The sequence below is a fragment of the Osmerus eperlanus genome, chromosome 14, assembly GCF_963692335.1.
Source record: "Osmerus eperlanus chromosome 14, fOsmEpe2.1, whole genome shotgun sequence".
NCBI classification, from domain to species: domain Eukaryota; kingdom Metazoa; phylum Chordata; class Actinopteri; order Osmeriformes; family Osmeridae; genus Osmerus; species Osmerus eperlanus.
The window spans coordinates 12632347-12649722 of record NC_085031.1 but is presented as its reverse complement, the minus strand read 5'-3'; the positions used below and the strand labels follow the sequence as shown (position 1 = coordinate 12649722).

The 17376-nt window shown below is 46.7% G+C and overlaps 1 protein-coding gene across 2 annotated transcripts; it reads right to left on the bottom strand.

Annotated features, from left to right (window-relative positions):
- Positions 1–4927: 4927 nt before the first annotated feature.
- Positions 4928–12129, bottom strand: abce1 (ATP-binding cassette, sub-family E (OABP), member 1). 2 transcript variants are annotated; one of them, XM_062477884.1, is made up of 18 exons: positions 11970–12129; positions 10935–11107; positions 10690–10775; positions 10494–10591; positions 10260–10377; positions 9811–9948; positions 9529–9598; positions 9249–9345; positions 9047–9136; positions 8824–8945; positions 8142–8363; positions 7963–8022; positions 7792–7850; positions 7581–7691; positions 7132–7274; positions 6569–6691; positions 6143–6254; positions 4928–6041 (listed from the first exon to the last, which is right to left on the bottom strand). In XM_062477884.1, exons 2-18 carry the CDS (start codon positions 11035–11037, stop codon positions 5994–5996), a joined length of 1800 nt encoding a protein of 599 aa, XP_062333868.1. In that variant the 5' UTR covers positions 11038–11107; positions 11970–12129; the 3' UTR covers positions 4928–5993. The 2 variants fall into 2 exon arrangements, with proteins under 2 accessions (XP_062333868.1, XP_062333869.1); XM_062477885.1 differs by having other exon boundaries at positions 10935–11103; positions 11970–12128.
- Positions 12130–17376: the final 5247 nt, after the last annotated feature.

The following is a 17376-nucleotide window of genomic DNA, read 5'->3' as shown; positions in this document are numbered from 1 at the left end:
AAAACTTGGAAATATGGAAAATTCAAGGAATTCTCGTTTATACGTTAAAGCACCGCCTACAAATAAATTGAGTCTTTAGTCAAGTTCAAAGGCACCACTGCCAAACTGTGAGAAAAGCCGGTCGCAGGAACCTGTGAAATGGGGGACTATATTATCCTCAAGACGGGCTGATTTAGCGGCGGAGGAAAACCACTGAAAGTGGGCGCTCCTAGCGCAGGTTACGTCACGGAGCTGGCGACAGAATGTCTGAGTAAGGCGAGAGCAAGCTGCACGTGAATGTAAAATCTGGGAAAACAGTGCGATCTGGGGAGCGCGATGGGAGTAGTTGAGAGGGAAAGACAGGCACTACAGATGCCCAAATTAGACTAGAATTGTCGGCAAATTTGATTACTTTGCTATTTAGAAAAAGAGTGTCAGTTTGCGCCCCCTCCCCCCCACACACACATCCTGCACTATCCTCTGATCCACAGTCACTGCCCTGGGTGCCTTCATCCGACTGAAGCCTACTTTGTTTGTAGAAGAAGCAGGCTGCAATTCTTAATGCAAATATTTGCTGAATGATAGCAGCGAAACATGCTTTTTTGTCTTTTGCATCATGGTACAATAAGCAAGCAACTTTGCAATAAGTAAATCCATGATGGCGGTGCAGTTTTCCTGCAATCTTAATCAATGTTATCACACTAAAATGTGAAATAGAATTAGTCCTGGTTTGACAGATCAACTGGATTGGATACTGTTAAACTATTAGCTCTTAGTACTGTATTATTGATACTGATGTAATTGCAGTAACACTGCCATAGCCATCAACAAAGCTCTCTGAATCAATGTAAATCCCATCCATGAGATAATGCCTTTATGAGAATAAAACCAAACCCTGGGTGGAACAACTTGAGGAGCCACTCTCCATCCCATGCCCTTGCCATCCCAGTATTTGATGGTGGTGGGAGAGCTGCTCAGGGAGGTCGTTCCATGACATGTCTTATTGTTTGGCCGTCACACAGCTGGACAGCACTGAAGGAGAGGAGAAAAGGGTCACCATCTTCCCATCCCCTCCTGCTCTCTCACACTGGGCCACAAGACTAGCTGGGCTTGGTCTGGAACTGGGATTGGGACTGTGACTGGGATTGGTGATAAGGTCTGGGATTGGGACTGAGACTGGAGCTGGAGCCTGGGATGGGCTGGGGATAGGGTTGGGGCTGGGACTGGAACTGGGAATGGGGCTGGTGCTAGGGTCTGGGACGAGCTGGGGCTAGGTTTGGGGCTGAGGGTTGGGGCTGGGACTGGGGCTGGGGCTGGAACTGGGGCTGGTGCTAGGGTCTGGGGCAGGCTGGGGTTGGGGCTGAGGCTAGAGACTAGGGCTATGGCTGGGTGTAGGTACTGGGGCTAGTGCTAGGGACTGGGGCTAGGTCTCGACCTAGGGATAGGGCTGGGAATTAGGCTAGAACTGGGAGCTGGGAGTGGGCCAGTACCACAGCCTACTGTATGTGAAAGAAGATGCTCCACTGTCTACTGCCGTGATCTGACCAGAATATAACCACAGTTCTGTACAGTGTGACTGGCCCTACAAGGTAATAACCTCAGGGTCATGAGATACTCCTATAAAATAGTCCTTCAACTAAACCCCCCAACCCCAACCCTGGCCCCCTGTCGGTAGTGTCCGCTGGTCTGAAGAGTCAGTCAGTCAATGGCCAGTGTGTGGGCACTCCGCCATGGTGAGTTCACTTAGTAGTATCAGGTCAAAGGTTACGGAGAACGGGATCCATTTAAAACTACTGGATCCCTGCCTGTCTCTGGCCGGCGGGCAGAAGAGGAAGAACATAGCTGAGGTTCGGATACTTTTACATCACAGTCACCACGGAGTACGGGGGTGGAAATGCTTGGAGCTGATTGACATACATGCGTTGGGATGACACTCTCTCACACATGCCATTCCCCCCCCCCCCCCCCCCCCCCGGTCCCTGGCAGGCAGCATGCATAGGCGCTTGCTTGGCAGGGGCCAGTGGAGAAACGCGAGTCATCGCCTCGGCAGCCTATCGTCCGGCTCGCGTTTCAAACGGGCGCCTCGCTTGAAGACGCAGCCTTCCGCAAGTCCTAGAAATAATGTGCGGAGGAGCGATATCCTCACCCCCCTCCTCCCTCCCCAAAGCCCCCTCACTCCACCTACACAGACCCTTGCACCAGACACATACAGTAGCATGGAAGGTGTCAGTCACTTAGGTCATCATGATTGGGGCCCTAGGCACATTGCTGTGTCTCTGGTTGGTTAATGTCAATCATCTCCACATTAAAATGCAATGCCAGGGAGTGAGTCCATACAGATGGAAAACAATGAACAAGACAGTCACACACACTCTTTTAGATACTTCTCTCTCTCACACACGCGCACCTTACAACCACATCCCTAATTGTTTACCAAATTCAACACAGGCACACTACAACGATCTCCTAGATCTCTTAGGCAGCCAAATGCTGTGGATCTATGTCAGGAAATGTTGACATTTCTAACACTGAACCCATTGTTGAAAAACAGACTCACAGTCAACTGCCAACTGTGTCTAGAAATCCCTGTTGGAGTCTGATGCCCCCCCCCCCCCCCCTTTCCCCACACAAGAGCTCCCCCGTGACAGGGCACCATGGAGGGTGGTCTGGCCGACCGGCCGGGTGACACTGAAGAAACAGCAGCCTGGTTCTCTGGGGGAATCTTCAGCTGTCCCCAGGTGGTGAGAATGAGGGAGCACTAGACAGAGCTCCTCTGTGGGTCGTCACAGCGGGGGGGAAGACGGTGATGACACAGTGAACTTGTGGAGAAGACAGCTGTGCTACGGGGGGATTAGGACTACAACATCAAGAGGGTATTCTACAGGTGGATTTCAAAAATTTGAAGAGGAATGGTATTTATTCTGTGTACATCCATGCCGTTCTGTGCAAGTTGAAAGCTTTCCAATGTAGTCAGACTCTGATTTACACATATTTCTATTTTTGTAGTATGTATTGTGCATGCAGTGTGCATATTTAACATACAGCATGAAAAACAATAGGGCGTACGAATTCTCAGAATGGATTTTAAGAGAGGCAGCAGGTGGTAGAAAAATGTCGGAAGGAACTCTATAACTTTACATTTACGACTTGTGTTAATCCCTCAAGAAGTGAATCTTCTTGGGCGAGAAGAAGAATCTCGCACCTGCACACACACCTAATTCAACTCCAAAGACAGGATTTGGTAAGCGGATTTGATGCAGTACTTCACCCGTGAGTCAGGGCTGTATCTGCCTATGTGGCTGTTTTACAATGGGACTGTATGCAAGTCCTTCCTGCCTGGCCACATCACACAGATGTTCCTTCAATACAGTCCAGTGAGGTCATCTCTCACGAGAGGTGGTGGTCTGTACATCTGGGGGTGGGGGAGTGTGTGTATGTGTGTGTGAGGGGGAGGCATTGTAAACGATAGTGTCATGACATCACCTCTTCCTGGATCTGGGCTTCCATACGCATATCAGCAGAGGCAGAAAATAGCACGGTTCCCAAAACAAAAGATGTGATGACGGATTTGGTTCAGCCTCAGAATAATCATCATCACCGTTGGATTAGATCATTGGTGCGCTTTTAGGGTCAACTGTCATGGTGAAGGGGTAAACAGGAGGGGGATATAGCTATGTACGTTTATGGGTGTCAGTGAATGTGTGTGTGTGTGTGTGTGGGAGGGGCAGGTGGCTTACAACAGTGAGAGCTAATCAGTAACACAAAGAAGGATGAATAGTTAAAAGTTGAAACACTTGGAACAAAACAATGAAGAATGAAACAGAAGTCCCTAAGTGCACTTTCAGATGAACAAGAATGGAAAACATTTTTATATATTATATGCATGCCTTTGGTAGGACTGATGAAAATATAAATACATTGCTAATATAAATAGATAGATGCTATGTGAACGTCATAATGTCAGGGTGGGGTGATCTGCATGAGGACCAGCTTGCCAGTATACATGTACATAAGCCTAGTTTCATTGCAAAACACAAAGGTGATGCATGTGGGGAATGTTTGAATGCTACACATTTACTACAGCATAAGGTCAGGGACATCCCTTGCTTCATTTGATCTTTAAGACAGAGTGCCACATGCAGTGATGATGTCATGTCAAAGTCCTGAACTGATCCCTGGTAGAACGACCACAAGCACCCCCCCCCCCCCCTCACGCCTGAGGGCTGCAGCTGTGCCCTTTCTATACCCCCTGTGTGTATGTGAGTGTGTGTGTGGTGGTGGGGTTAAGACCCGGTAATGCATTTACAGGGCCGGTTGTAATCTGCTGTAATCTGATTGGATACTCCTTTTAACTGATGTGGCCCCTCCCTTCCTACAGATCCTGTTCAGAGTGGTGTCATGTTTTACTCCCAGTAGACAAAGCATACCCCCTCCCCCCACCACACACACACTCATCTATTCCTTCTAGCCCCGCACAGCCCCCTCTCACTCTACAACCTTCCTTCAAAGTAGAGACCTGTCAGTCATGACCCCAGGCCTCTCAGGACAGTACCACCAGCCCACCGTCCAGGCCCAGCCCATCCTGCCACAACCTCCCTCTCTGCAATGTAGGCTAAAGGCCCGCTCAGACTTCATGCCCATTGGATTTTATTTTTATGGTTACCTCATCTCTATCCAGTTGGTAAACTGGCACTTACTATAGAAAAATAACATATGTTGAAACATGTTTGGATGTCAGGTTGACATTTCCAACTGGTCCAAATATTTACCCTCTTGTAAAAAGCTTGTCCTGGTCATGCAAAACGACTTGTGTTAAGGGTGGTGTAATAGTCAACTTCTGATGTTATGCATGATTCACACACCAATTGTCGATAACCTCTGCTATAGCATTGATTATTCTCAAATAACAGCACTTCCAGAAACAGAAATGAAAACATTGAAACAAATATACTCTTTTCTGGTGATTATTTTTTCTTGTCACACACACTTGCCATTTTGTGTTACAAAACAAGATACGTGTCCATATTGCAGGTATAGGCCCACCAATACAAAAGAGCAGCAAATATGTTTAATATTTAGCCCCATCTAGTGGTTGGTTTGGGAGATGACACTGGTTAAATACACAACCATTTTTATCAAAGGTGTGATCCATTGATCTGAGAAACTTTTGCAGCAAGCTTCAAGTATGCCTTAGCAGCAAACATAAGATATCACAAGCAGTAGTGAAGAAACATTAAACTTGGGTGAGAATTTCAGAAATTGAAAACAAAACAATTTCAGTGAAGACCAGAGACCCATTCATCATTTCTATCAATAAAGCATGACTGTACACCTTTTATATATTTAGCTGTAGCTATGCACTGAATATTAAATAATGTATGGTTCCTGGAGCAAGTAAGGTCTATGATCCAGAGCAAGGTATGGTCATCTTTCAAGACCATGGTCTGTGATGCTTACAAGACATATAGGTTGTCAATATCCATTTCAAATGTACATAGTTGTGATAGGAAAGAAATTTAATTTTCTTGGTCAATTTATGTTTTTCTTTACATATTTTTCTTTGGGGGAAAAAAAAAAAACATGGCCATGCACAGGATATGGGGTCAATTTATTTAATAAGATATTCTTGTTAAAAATGACTCAGCTAAAACACTCCTTTGGGTCACAAAGACGTGTGTATGTATATATAACTATACTCCCTAACCCTTAGCATAGGTGGGAGCTCAGCTAGGATATTCAAAGATATTTCTCAGGGGGACTCACATCCACACATTCTATATGACTTATACTAGCACTTAATGAATATTTTGTCATTTGATTTGGCCATCTGAACATGGTGAGACATGTGACATGGGAGGCTCCCCTGGGAAATGGACAAGGAAACCCTGTTGTAATTCCATGGACCCTGGAAGGCGGGACTTGGCTTGCTGCTGGGCCAGTGTCTTTCTCTCTTCCACTGTAGATGGGGGTGAGGAGGATGGAGATTTCTCTTTCTATGAAGGAGGGAATGGGATTTAGTCGTCCAAGAAGAAGTAGTTGCCACTCTTCTTCTGCTCCACATCCTGGAAGGAGAGAATATGCAGGTGTGAAACAAATGCAAACAAACCCCGTATTCGGCTATGTTGTAAACAGAACATCTTTGTTGTCAATTCCGACATGGTACCTTAATGGAATTCATCTTGTTGATTCTTGGTCGGAAGTTGTTGGGGTCTCTTCTGAAGGTGATCTCCAGCTGCGAGAGGAACTTGTTCATCCCAGCGAGCAGGGTCTGCGGCCTGGAGGGTCGGAGAGATAAGGGACGGTTCTAGAACTTTCTACACCATCTTAAGTTCACAACAAGGGAGCAACCCTCCTATTCTACCCTACCCAAGTTTTTATTTTATTTTTATGTAAGCTTAGGCCAGTAGATTCACCACTTTTACACAGGTGTGAAGGTTATATATCAGGGCGCAGATTGATAAATAGGGCTGGGGATCTAAACATTAAAAATGTAAAATGTAAAATCTAATCTAAATGTAAAAAAGGGATCTGGAGCGTTGTAGAGGTTAGCGTGGCCGTGTTGCCAGGCGTCAGGTAAGGCGGGGCTTACGTGTTGGCGGCGGTGCTCCTGGATGGGATGCCGTCGAACACGATGACACGGTCGGCCAGGTAGGTGGCCATGATGAAGTCGTGCTCCACCACAAAGGCCGTCTTCTTAGCGTGGAGGATGAATCTAAGGACGCGTGCGGAGACAAAGGCATTAACATACCTAGCTTTAGGGTCCCACTGAGCTCAAATAAAACACACTTAATAAGATAACTATAGCTCAAATGAGTAAACTAGTCTCGATGCACTCCACCAAATTTGTTTCTAAACAACTCCAGCAGCTGATATCTCCCAATTCCTGCAAGGCCTCTTATGCCTTGGTTCTAAGAATGACTGCAATGTGTTCCAGCTGGCTCTAAGGCGACTTCCATGTCAGAGAGCGCCTGCCAGAGCCAGACTGGGGTGCACTGTAGCAGAGCTCAAATTGAGCCAGATCACTTGTCTTTACAGACGACCGGCACAGAGTGTAGCCTGCAGAGCCAGTCATAGGGATGACTGTATGCACTGAAGCACTGGACTGGACCACCCCCAAGCTGTAGGTGGCGCTCTCCTGAAGTCTGGCCGTACCGTTTGATGACCCTGGCAGCCATGAGACGCTGCTCTGAGTCCAGGTAAGCAGAGGGCTCGTCTATAAGGTAGACGTCGGCAGGCTTGCCCAGGCATAGCGCCAGGGCTACTCTCTGGAGCTCCCCCCCAGACAGGTTCTGGACCTGGGAGTGGAGGAGGGGGAAGAGAAGGGGAAAAAAGGAAAAGGTGGATGGAAAGAACATATCCACATACACATCATTGACTGGTCAGACAGCACCCATGATAAAATAATCATAAATAATCTAAAAGTTATCTTCTAATACATAGTCGACTGAAGTCAATGAAAGGGTGTCTAGTGTGCTGCATTGCCATGAGAAAAGCTTGACACGCGGGATCATTAAAAAAAATGTTGTCCAGTGTTGACATGCTACAAAACCAGCTCAATGCGGCGCCTGCGGTCACCACGACGATGCCAGTATGTCACTTACGTCCTGGTCGATGATGCTCTCGATCTGCATGGGCTTCATGACGTCTGTTACAAACTGTGGGTGTGTGTAGGCGTCCCGGATCTTGTCGTGGAGCAGGGCCCGCACACTGCCCTGTGTGGAGAGAGGGGGGCGGGGTGAGAGTTAGGGGCCAGCCTGGTGTCGTCCTCTGAGAGCAGGAAGCTGGGGTTGAACGAGGAGGAGGGACACCTACTTTGAACTTGGGGCTGATCTTCTGGGGCTTGTAGCTGACATTGAGGACAGGCACTTCACCTAAACATTAAGCAGACACAATCAACGTTGATGTTAGAGGATTTCCTGAGATGATACCAGTGGAGCAGTGGTGTTAAGCAGCTGTTCATAAGACTGGAGGTGACAGGCTTACCTCCTTCATCCGGCTTCAGACGCCCCGCCAGCATCCTGATGAAAGTTGTTTTGCCCGTCCCTGAGAAAGGCAAAAAAAATAAAAAATTAAACTCAGACAATAGTGTGTCCCTGGCACACACACACACACACACACAGAGAGCAGCCTCTCTCTCTTTCTCACACACACACGTTACTTACCGTTCTCCCCCAGCATCACCATGATCTCAGAGTCTGTGAACTCTCCCTCCAGGATCTCCAGGGCAAAGTCCCCCATGGCCTTCTTCATGTGGGGGTACTGGTAGCGGCACATCTTCTTGATCTCCTCCTCGTTGGCCGTCTCCGCCACCTTGAAGACCAGCGACACCTCCCGGAAGCGCAGGTTCTCCGTGGGCACGTAGCCGTCCAGGAAGATGTTGATGCCTGAAGAGAGGGAGGAAGGGAGGGGCGCGAGAAGGTCCGAAGAAAAGAAGTGTGAGATAGTTTGTAGGTTCAACGTTTGGTAATTGGTTGCATTAGTATCAACCAGTTACACAATCAGACAGAAGACCCAAATTTGGCAACATTAACAAGGGCAACATAGCCCCCAGAGAGCTTGATGTGCATTCAGAAATCATTCACAACAGGTTAGGCAACAACGCATCAAGATTGATGTTGGAGGTGTGTTCCAGCTGGCTCTAAGGCGACTTCCATGTCAGAGAGCGCCTGCCAGAGCCAGACTGGGGTGCACTGTAGCAGAGCTCAAATTGAGCCAGATCACTTGTCTTTACAGACGACCGGCACAGAGTGTAGCCTGCAGAGCCAGTCCTAGCGATGACTGTATGGTGTAGCGTCGAGAGGCACGGGACTCTGGATGTAGGAGTGCTAGGGAAGGGGCGCGTACCTTCCCTGACCCCAAAGGGCATGGTGACCACACCGTAGGCGCTGGGTACCCCATACAGGCAGCAGATGAAGTCGGACAGGTAGTCCAGCACACTCAGATCGTGCTCCACAACAATGATGTATCTGGGAGGGGACACACGCACAAAACAAACCATCCGGGGTTAAGAGTCACACTCCCGTTTTCCATGGATAGACAAGATGTTTTTAATTGATTTCTTGCCCACCTGTCTGGGGTGATGAGGGAGCGGATGGTGATGGCAGCCTTTAAACGCTGCTTCACATCCAGGTAACTGGACGGCTCGTCGAACATGAAGCTGGAACGACAACGGGAAACCTCAATAGTAACACTGCGCTGATCAGAGCTACTCAACAAGGAAGGGCTACTTGGGGTGCTCTTGGTTGAGGCGGCAGTGCCTCTGGACCTACATGTCAGCCCTCTGGATGCAGACCACGGCGCAGGCGAAGCGCTGCAGCTCCCCTCCAGAGAGGTCCTCCACGTTCCTGTCCCTGAGGTGAGTCAGATCTGGAGACACACACACACATGGAAAAGTTAACAAAGTCTGCTCTCTAAAACAATTTCCACAATCATTTCTTGGAATAAGTCGGCCTGTAAGATAACATTTCCCACAAAAAAAAAGAGGTTTGAACTACATTTGGACAGTAGAAAATACTACTGGGCTGGGAACGGAAGGAGGAGCCGGCGTACCTAGCATGTCACAGACGATGGTCTCCGTCTTGGTATCATCTTTCCTGCTCAGGATGGAACCCACGGTCCCCTGGTGGCACAACACAGTAACACGGTTACACATGGCGGTAGTAGCACCTGGCCCATTGGGACACAATGCCTTCCTGTTCATGTTTGGTATGCATGTGGCTGGAGATCACATGACTTTGCCACTACTAATACAGTGTGTAAGGGCGACTACCGCATTGGTTCATCGACCTTCTGGTGGTAGTGTGATACAACACAGGCTGAGAGGGGACTGACCTTGACCGTTTTGGGGATCTGGTCGACGTACTGGGGCTTGACGATGGCCTTCAGGTCATCTTCCAGGATCTTGGTGAAGTAGTTCTGCAGCTCCGAGCCCCGGAAGTAGGTGAGGATCTCCTGCCAGTCTGGGGGAGCCTGGGGCACACCAAACAGACATGTTGACATTAATGTTTCCTTTATTGTGTACGGAGTCATATATACTCTCAACTTTCAATGAGTCCTGGTTCAGCAGTGTTAATATGAATGCTATGTTAATTTAATTGAGACTTGGCCTTAGTTTTGGCCTACACACTTCAGCTCGCAGTCCTGGTATGACATGAGGAATGCTACAAATGCCATTGCCCCTTTCCCCATGATCAATCCCTTTAAGAGCTTGTGCTGGGAATGTGGAAGTTAACTGAAATCATTGTGATTGATGTGTGGCCATCTGGGCAGATCTCACTCACATCAAACTTTCCCAGATTGGGCTTCTGTTTTCCAGCTAGGATCTTCAGCGCTGTGGACTTGCCGATACCGTTGGTTCCCACCAGCCCTAACACCTCCCCAGGTCGGGGTATAGGTAATCTAAAACATGTCCCACACATTGGGTTGTATTTTGGAAAAACAAATCAGACCGAAAGGCTAGATGAAAACTTGTCATGTTGTAGCTCCCTGTGTCTTTAACTTGGGGCTGAACTTACCTATGCAACTTGAAAGAGTTGGCACAGTATCTGTGAGTGGTCTCTTTCTCAAGGTTGCTCGGCAAGTTGACGATGGACAAGGCCCCGAATGGACATTTCTGATGAGGGTGGAGTAAGGGTAGAGTTATCAAGACTTTGCCACATTCAACCAACTACTAAGCATTTCACTGGTCATGGTCAAATTATTATGTTTTACCTTAATGCAGATTCCACAGCCAATACAGAGAGATTCAGAAATCCAGACAATTTTGCTCTGAGCGGTGACCTCTATACACAGTTTGCCTGCATAACAGAAAGGAGTACATGAAAGCACCAAAGGATACCATAAAAAAAATACTTTAATGACGTTGGCATATGTGCCTTGGGGCTTGTGGTATGTTGCATACTGTTACTATGGTGAAAGATTAAGGTTTATGATATATTAATGATTTCCAATCTTACCCATTCGGACCACTGGGCAGCTTTTCTTGCATTCCTGACGACATTTCTTTGGCTTGCACTTGTCATGGTTGACGATGGCGATTCGGGTGTTCTTCTCCGACATTCTGACTACCTCCTATCAGGTCTCGGCAGATCAGGTCCTCTCCCCCTCTGCTGCTGCCGCAGATAGCTAGCTAACAGAGAACAAGGTCGTGAGTCATCCCAAACTCAATTTTAAACTAACAAGCTAGAGCTAGCTAACAAAGCCGGCAACTGTCACCATAACGGACCCTAGCGAGTGACAAATGATTGGACTGAAGATTTGAATTTGACATACAAGTACCGCAAGACTCGTTTGTAAAGTTGGCACAGCTGGGTTAGCACGTAGCCAACCAATAAAACTACCAATAACCGCAAAACGTTCTAGTTAGAGTCTTAGTATGGACAGATAAGCGGTAGAACGTTAAACTGATCCGTTTGCTAATGTCTGCAATGTCCCCATGCACTGAATATCCATCTAGTTAACTAATTAATATACTCTACCTGCTAAACTAAAATAGCTAGCTAACTAGATAGCTAGGCTACAGTAGCTAGCGTTGGCTTTGAACCCAACGTTGGCTAGGCTATACTAGATAGCCCGTTCTTTCAACTTTTATCTATCTACTTTGGCCCTAAAACACATCTGGACGACGCTAAATATAGTACTTCAGCTGGGTTTCACGAATTAGCATATATTAATTTACAAGACTTCATATTAATCAAGTGCAGCTAACCTGACTAGTTAGCTGGTTAACAACAGCTGACACAAGATACGAGAAATGACACATGCTAGCTAGCTTGCAGTCTTAAAATTCACACTAGCTAGCTACATGATTGCTGACGATAGTTACTCTGACGTTAGCACTGGCGATCCAGTGCGGCCATCCAGCTAAGTAGCTAGCTAGCTAGCCTGACGGATAGCTTAGCTAGCTAGTAAATTGGTAGACCCATCATCCTTTCATTGTTATTATTAAAAATATGTCATTAAATGAATCACTGGCATGGTAATTGACTCACCCGTATACGCTGCTTTGGTGTTCGTTTCCTTAGAGTTCAAAATTGTATCTGTAACGTGACGATATAAATTTGGAGTTTCGTGCAACGTGTTCCCAATGAGGACCAAATGCCGGGAGGAAATATGGCGCGCCCGTGCGTAAAATTGAGTACGTAAGTCATGCGTCTGTCTGACGTACTACCTTTTTAGAAGGAAAAAAATGCGGGGGTATTTGAGGTAAAAGCAAATGTAGGCCATCTGGTTGAATTTGTCCAATGTTCTCACCAGGGAGTGTGAATTTGTCACCTACTGCTTTGATTTAATAACGTAAACATTCGTTTAATAAGCTCATACAATACCGATTTCTCACAATAGCATTTCTTCAGGACTCAGACATAATGTTGAGAAAAAAATTATAATGAGTAAATTAGTAAAACAAAAAAGAAAGAACAACAGTTAAGACCTATAAAAACGTATGCAAATATAGTTGACAGCTCACTATAATAGTTAAGGAATGTTGGGAGCATAGTTGAAGGCAGAGATGTGTGTTTGGTGACTTTCTAACCTGATTCAGCAAATTTTTTGAAAACCCCCAATGTGACTAACCCCTTTTGTGTCCACTGGTAGAAAAGCTACACAATAACCTCCATAGTACTGGGATGCAACTGGTCCGATGAACCGAATGCTCTCTGTTGTGTAACTGTAGACGCAGAAATCATTGTCACATAATTTTTTATCTGAACCATTGCTCATGTAAGTACTTGGTCTGGCTGAATTCAACAACACATTTTTTTACTCTCCAAGACAATAATAATAAAAACAATATAATTTTTTTTATCTTCTTCTTTCATGCACTTTCCACATTTGTCCACAAGAGGTCAGTCTAGTATCACTGTGAAACATGAACATCACAGTTTTCTCTCTCGGATCTAAAACAGTGTATCAATGGGGCTTTTCAGCGAGTCTTGGCAATATCTGGCGTAAAAGCCAGCACTGGTACCTTTGGGTGGAAAATTGGACTCAAATTCAGGACTCAAGAAACATTCCATGTCAAATGATTTACACTTTCCCATTAAAACAACCTCTACATTTTGAAACCTCTTGTAATCTGAAATATTGTGGCAGTAATTCATTGAGCTAACAGACAGCCAGTGTTGATCTCGGCGGTGCCAAAATAGACAGAAAAAGGTCTAAAGTAAAACGATATCTAAGCCAACGGTTCATAATATCTTGACGTTGGACTGGGCTGTAGTGTGGTTGCAGCGCGGTCATGTTGGGGTGAGGCCTGGGGCTGTGGGCTGCTCCTTGGGTTTAGGCTTGAGTGGAAGTTGAGGTTCGGTTTGGCCCTGGTCGGTAGGTTTTACAAATGGAAGCAGTGAAACCTTCAGGAACCGTTTGGGGATGTTCGAGTTTGCTTAACATACAAGTTTGTACAATAAAATGTTTAAAGTTACTTTTCCATGAAACCGCCTTACTCTGATGAACTGAAAATGCAATTCATATTTATGTACGTAAGTCTCAAACATACTACAGTTGGACCCTGTATGTCTCAGTGTGTCTGTGCCACCCCCACAAGGGTGCTGGCTGGTGACAAGGACTTGGCTACAACTCGATCTCATCGAGTGATCCCCCATGGGACTTCCAGCCAGCCAGCATGCCAGCCAGCGGCCTTCTCAGACATTCCCCAACACTGTGCCCCGCTGCCAACGCAGATCCGCCCAACCGTGTGTGCCACCCAGCTCTGCCCGGGCAGACCCAGACACCTGAGCTGGCATGGGACAGAAGGAGAGGAGGGGACGGGTGGATGGATGGATGGAGAGAAGGAGGGAGGGATGGAGAGAAGTAGAGTCTTGCCAGAGAACCGTACGTGGCTGTTGCAGCTGTTGCATACTGCTTCACAACGCACCCTCTGTTCCTGCTTCCAATACAGCACTAATTAAAGTTGCACCCATCTCCGTCGCTGCCAGGCCATCCCCCCCGCCCCACACATACACAAACTCTTTCCCCGTTAATGCTAACCCCCCCCCCCACACACACACACACTCACACACTCCATCCCACACTCCCCTCCATCCCCACTACCCACACGGCCCTCCACTGGCAAACCCTTGCAACAGCAGCTTCGCTTTCCATTTGAACTGAGTTATTGACCAGCCTTTTGTGAACTAAATTTACAGCTTTTGCCCTTTTTCCCCTCGTTGATTCAATCTGCATGCAACTGATTCCTTCACAGTGGATGCGCTTTCTGCCCCCCCCCCCCCTCCCCACCCTGCCACACATACCCTTTCCCCTCCCTTCTAACCCTTCCACCCGCCCATGTACTGCTATTGAGTGCAGGACAGCATGGGAAAATAACGCAGGGGGTCCGCGGCCAGGGGGACCCAGCCTGCCAGCCAGGCAAACACCAGTCAAGTCATAATACTTAAAACATAGTTGCATATCATCTCCAAGAGTCAGGAAATAGAAGACGTAAACACAGGAGGAGAAACGTCCGGGCCACCAACTGACGGAGAGAGATCAAGTGTTCATTAAACAACCCTGATATTGTTCGTGGTTGCCAGCTCATAGGGTTGTTTTTTTCTTCGCTTGTGGGACCTGCTTAAGCTGCTGCCACAAAATTACCCAATGCCATGGCCTTCCCTTCTGTAATTTCCAGGCAAATTTGGGTTGTTCCAGGTCAGAAATAGGTTCCTGCCCTCATTCGACGAAGGCCTAATTGCCGTACAAAGGAATAAAGAGCCGCGTTGGCGTCCAAGAGCAACCTCTCGTCCCAGCCACTTCCCTTAGCCCTCTCTCCAGTGGGCATTCCGATATAGATTAGCTGGAAATCTTTCCTTCTCTGTTCGAGGATAATCCCTTCAACAGGGGCCACGAGGCTCGCATATTAGGAATGATTTAGGCACACTGTATTCCGGTCAGGTCAGGAACGTTCTTTCATGGCCTGATTTGGGTGGTTCTGATGGCTTCACATTGTGGAAGCGAAGTAGGGAAGAAAATAGGGGAAGAAGAAAGGGGACGACTTCCACTGTGCAAACAGAGTTCAAAGTCATCACATGGATGAGAACGATGAATTAGGGTCATTGGTAAAGGTCAGCAGGTCCTCAGAGAGTGAATGTATATGTGTGTGTGGGGTTGGGGGCGGGAGACAGTGAACTTATTAAGATGTTTGAAGTCGGAGTGTTTCCACATCAGACATCAAGACTACCTACCACATAGCCGAACATCCATCAGGATTATATTAATATGAATGAGAGTTTCAACACAGAGGAATGCCAAAGAGGGGGGAGATTGAGTGTGTGCACATGGTTCCCTTCTCTAGGGATCACAAAGAGATTAATACACACGTTTTTAATGCCGGCATCGTAGAACACAGGCATGATTACAAAGTCATGGTTAAAGGACATTGCCATTACTGACAGCTCAAAACTTCAACTCAAATAGGGGACAAGGTGACAGGTGCCATGTTATGGTGGTGGGCTGTGTAAGCACAGAGTATCACGCCTGCTTTACCACAAACTAGGGCGGGGTGCTGGAAATGAAAAGCAGATGAAATGAGGAGTTGAGGCAGCTTTCTATCAAGAGTTAGAATTTTTGTTCAACTCTTGGGATTGGACTGTATTTACTCATTTATTTCCCTTATTCATTCACCGAAACTATGTGTGTGTGACAGTGTATGTGTGGGACAAGAGAGAGAGAGAGAAAAGGAAAGAGAGAAGGAGAGAGAGAGAATGACTGGCTTATTTCAGTCTAAAGCCAATAGGACAGTGTGGGTAAGACAGGGGTTTGTGTGGTTTTACAGTTCAGCGGCCGTGTCTGAAAGCGTGCTCTTTCAGCGATGTGGGTGGCACTACTCCTTACTACCATCGCCCTGCATATTGTCGTTGGCTCTATGCACTTGTCAGCGTCATCGCTCACTTGCTCGGAAAATGTTAATATTGTTTTATAATGAAAGCCACAAGGGTTGCTTGAGTCCTCCCTCTGAGATAAAGAGAGAGAGAAACAACAAGTTGTTGTCATCACAAAAGGACAAATTGTATTTACATATTTATTGTTTTCTTTTTTTATAGCTCAGAGGGTAGTCCTGCAAATAGGTCCGGTTTCCTTGGCTACTCCACTATGAGATTCCTTATTGTGTCATATATACAGAATACCAGGAAATAATAAGCACAAGCAGAAAGAAACCTATCCCCAGCCAAATGATTCTCCTCTTTCTCTTTCTCTCTCCGCCCCCACCCCTTGCCCTACCCATCTCTTGTTGTCCTTCATTTGTAGCCTTGCGCTTTGGCTTGAAATCGTATAATTTTTTTGGTAAATAAACCATTTTCTGGTAGCCATTATACATTTCTTGGTGTGAGGTCCTTTTTTATAAAGGGGGCCTGGAGCCTTTTAACGAAAATGTTTTCTATTTGTGCTTTTGTAAGACACTTTCGACTGCTTTGAAAGAGAGAAACCAGGTTTTTCCTTGCGTTTCTGGGAGTGAGGTCGGGGATTTTTTCTCCGCATTGTGGTGAAAGTTATTCGAAGAGGCTGCATTTTTTCCTGATTTACCCTTTTGTTCTCTGTAAGTAGTTCCAGGTCCCCCCACACACCCCCACGCACACCCTGTGTGTGTGTGTGTATGTCTGTGAATGTGTGTGTGTTGGTTTATGTGTGTGCGCGTGTGTGTACGCACACTTGTGAGGGCAATGCAGAGGCCCCGATGTGACACCTGCTGTTGAGATGAATGGAGTCAGTGGCAGCTGCCTGTTCCCACTGCATACACACACACACACACACACACACACAGACACACACACACACACACACAGACACACACACACACACACACACACACACCTTCATCCTAGGCCCAGAGCCATGGCCATCCCAACACTATGGCCCTCGCGTAGCACTTAGCGCCCCCTGCCAACATTTGCAGTCACTGCAGACTCCCAAGGAATGGAATAGTATAGAAAAACGACTTTATTAGCTCTTGCATGCTTTGCGTTCTATAAAGTTTCCTCCTGTATTATCTAGGATCACATTAAAATAATCAATTTTTTTGTATTCTAGAACCTACGAACTGACTATATCAGATTAGGGGGGCAATTTCGTCCTGTGTCGTACTAATCTTGGTTAGCACGTGCTTAAGCTGCTAACCTTGCAAACGGCAGCGTTGCTGATGGAAAACTGCTATGTTGTGTTTTTCCCTTGTTGGTTTGTTTGGTCTGACCTGTCTGTGCTCTCTTGCTGTGTGGTCAGCTGTCTCGTGTGTGACGTCCAGCGTCTGAGAATATCTGGTTTTAGCCAAACATCCTGGCAGAGCAGAGTAGGAGGGCAAAGGCTGAAAGAACAGGACAGAATAACAACACTGTCCATTTCATGACCACTGCGACAAACTACACACACACACACACACACTTACATGAGCATGAAAAATGTCAATTTACA

What these genes read in the sequence shown, in the direction of transcription:
- abce1 (XM_062477884.1), bottom strand. Translation starts at nt 11,037, where the DNA reads ATGTCGGAGAAGAACACCCGAATCGCCATCGTCAACCATGACAAGTGC. An exon ending in AGGAGCACCGCCGCCAACAC is followed by an intron (nt 6,255 to 6,568) that starts GTAAGCCCCGCC and finishes CCGACCCTCCAG; the next exon opens with GCCGCAGACCCTGCTCGCTG. An exon ending in ACAAGATGAATTCCATTAAG is followed by an intron (nt 6,042 to 6,142) that starts GTACCATGTCGG and finishes CTCTCCTTCCAG; the next exon opens with GATGTGGAGCAGAAGAAGAG.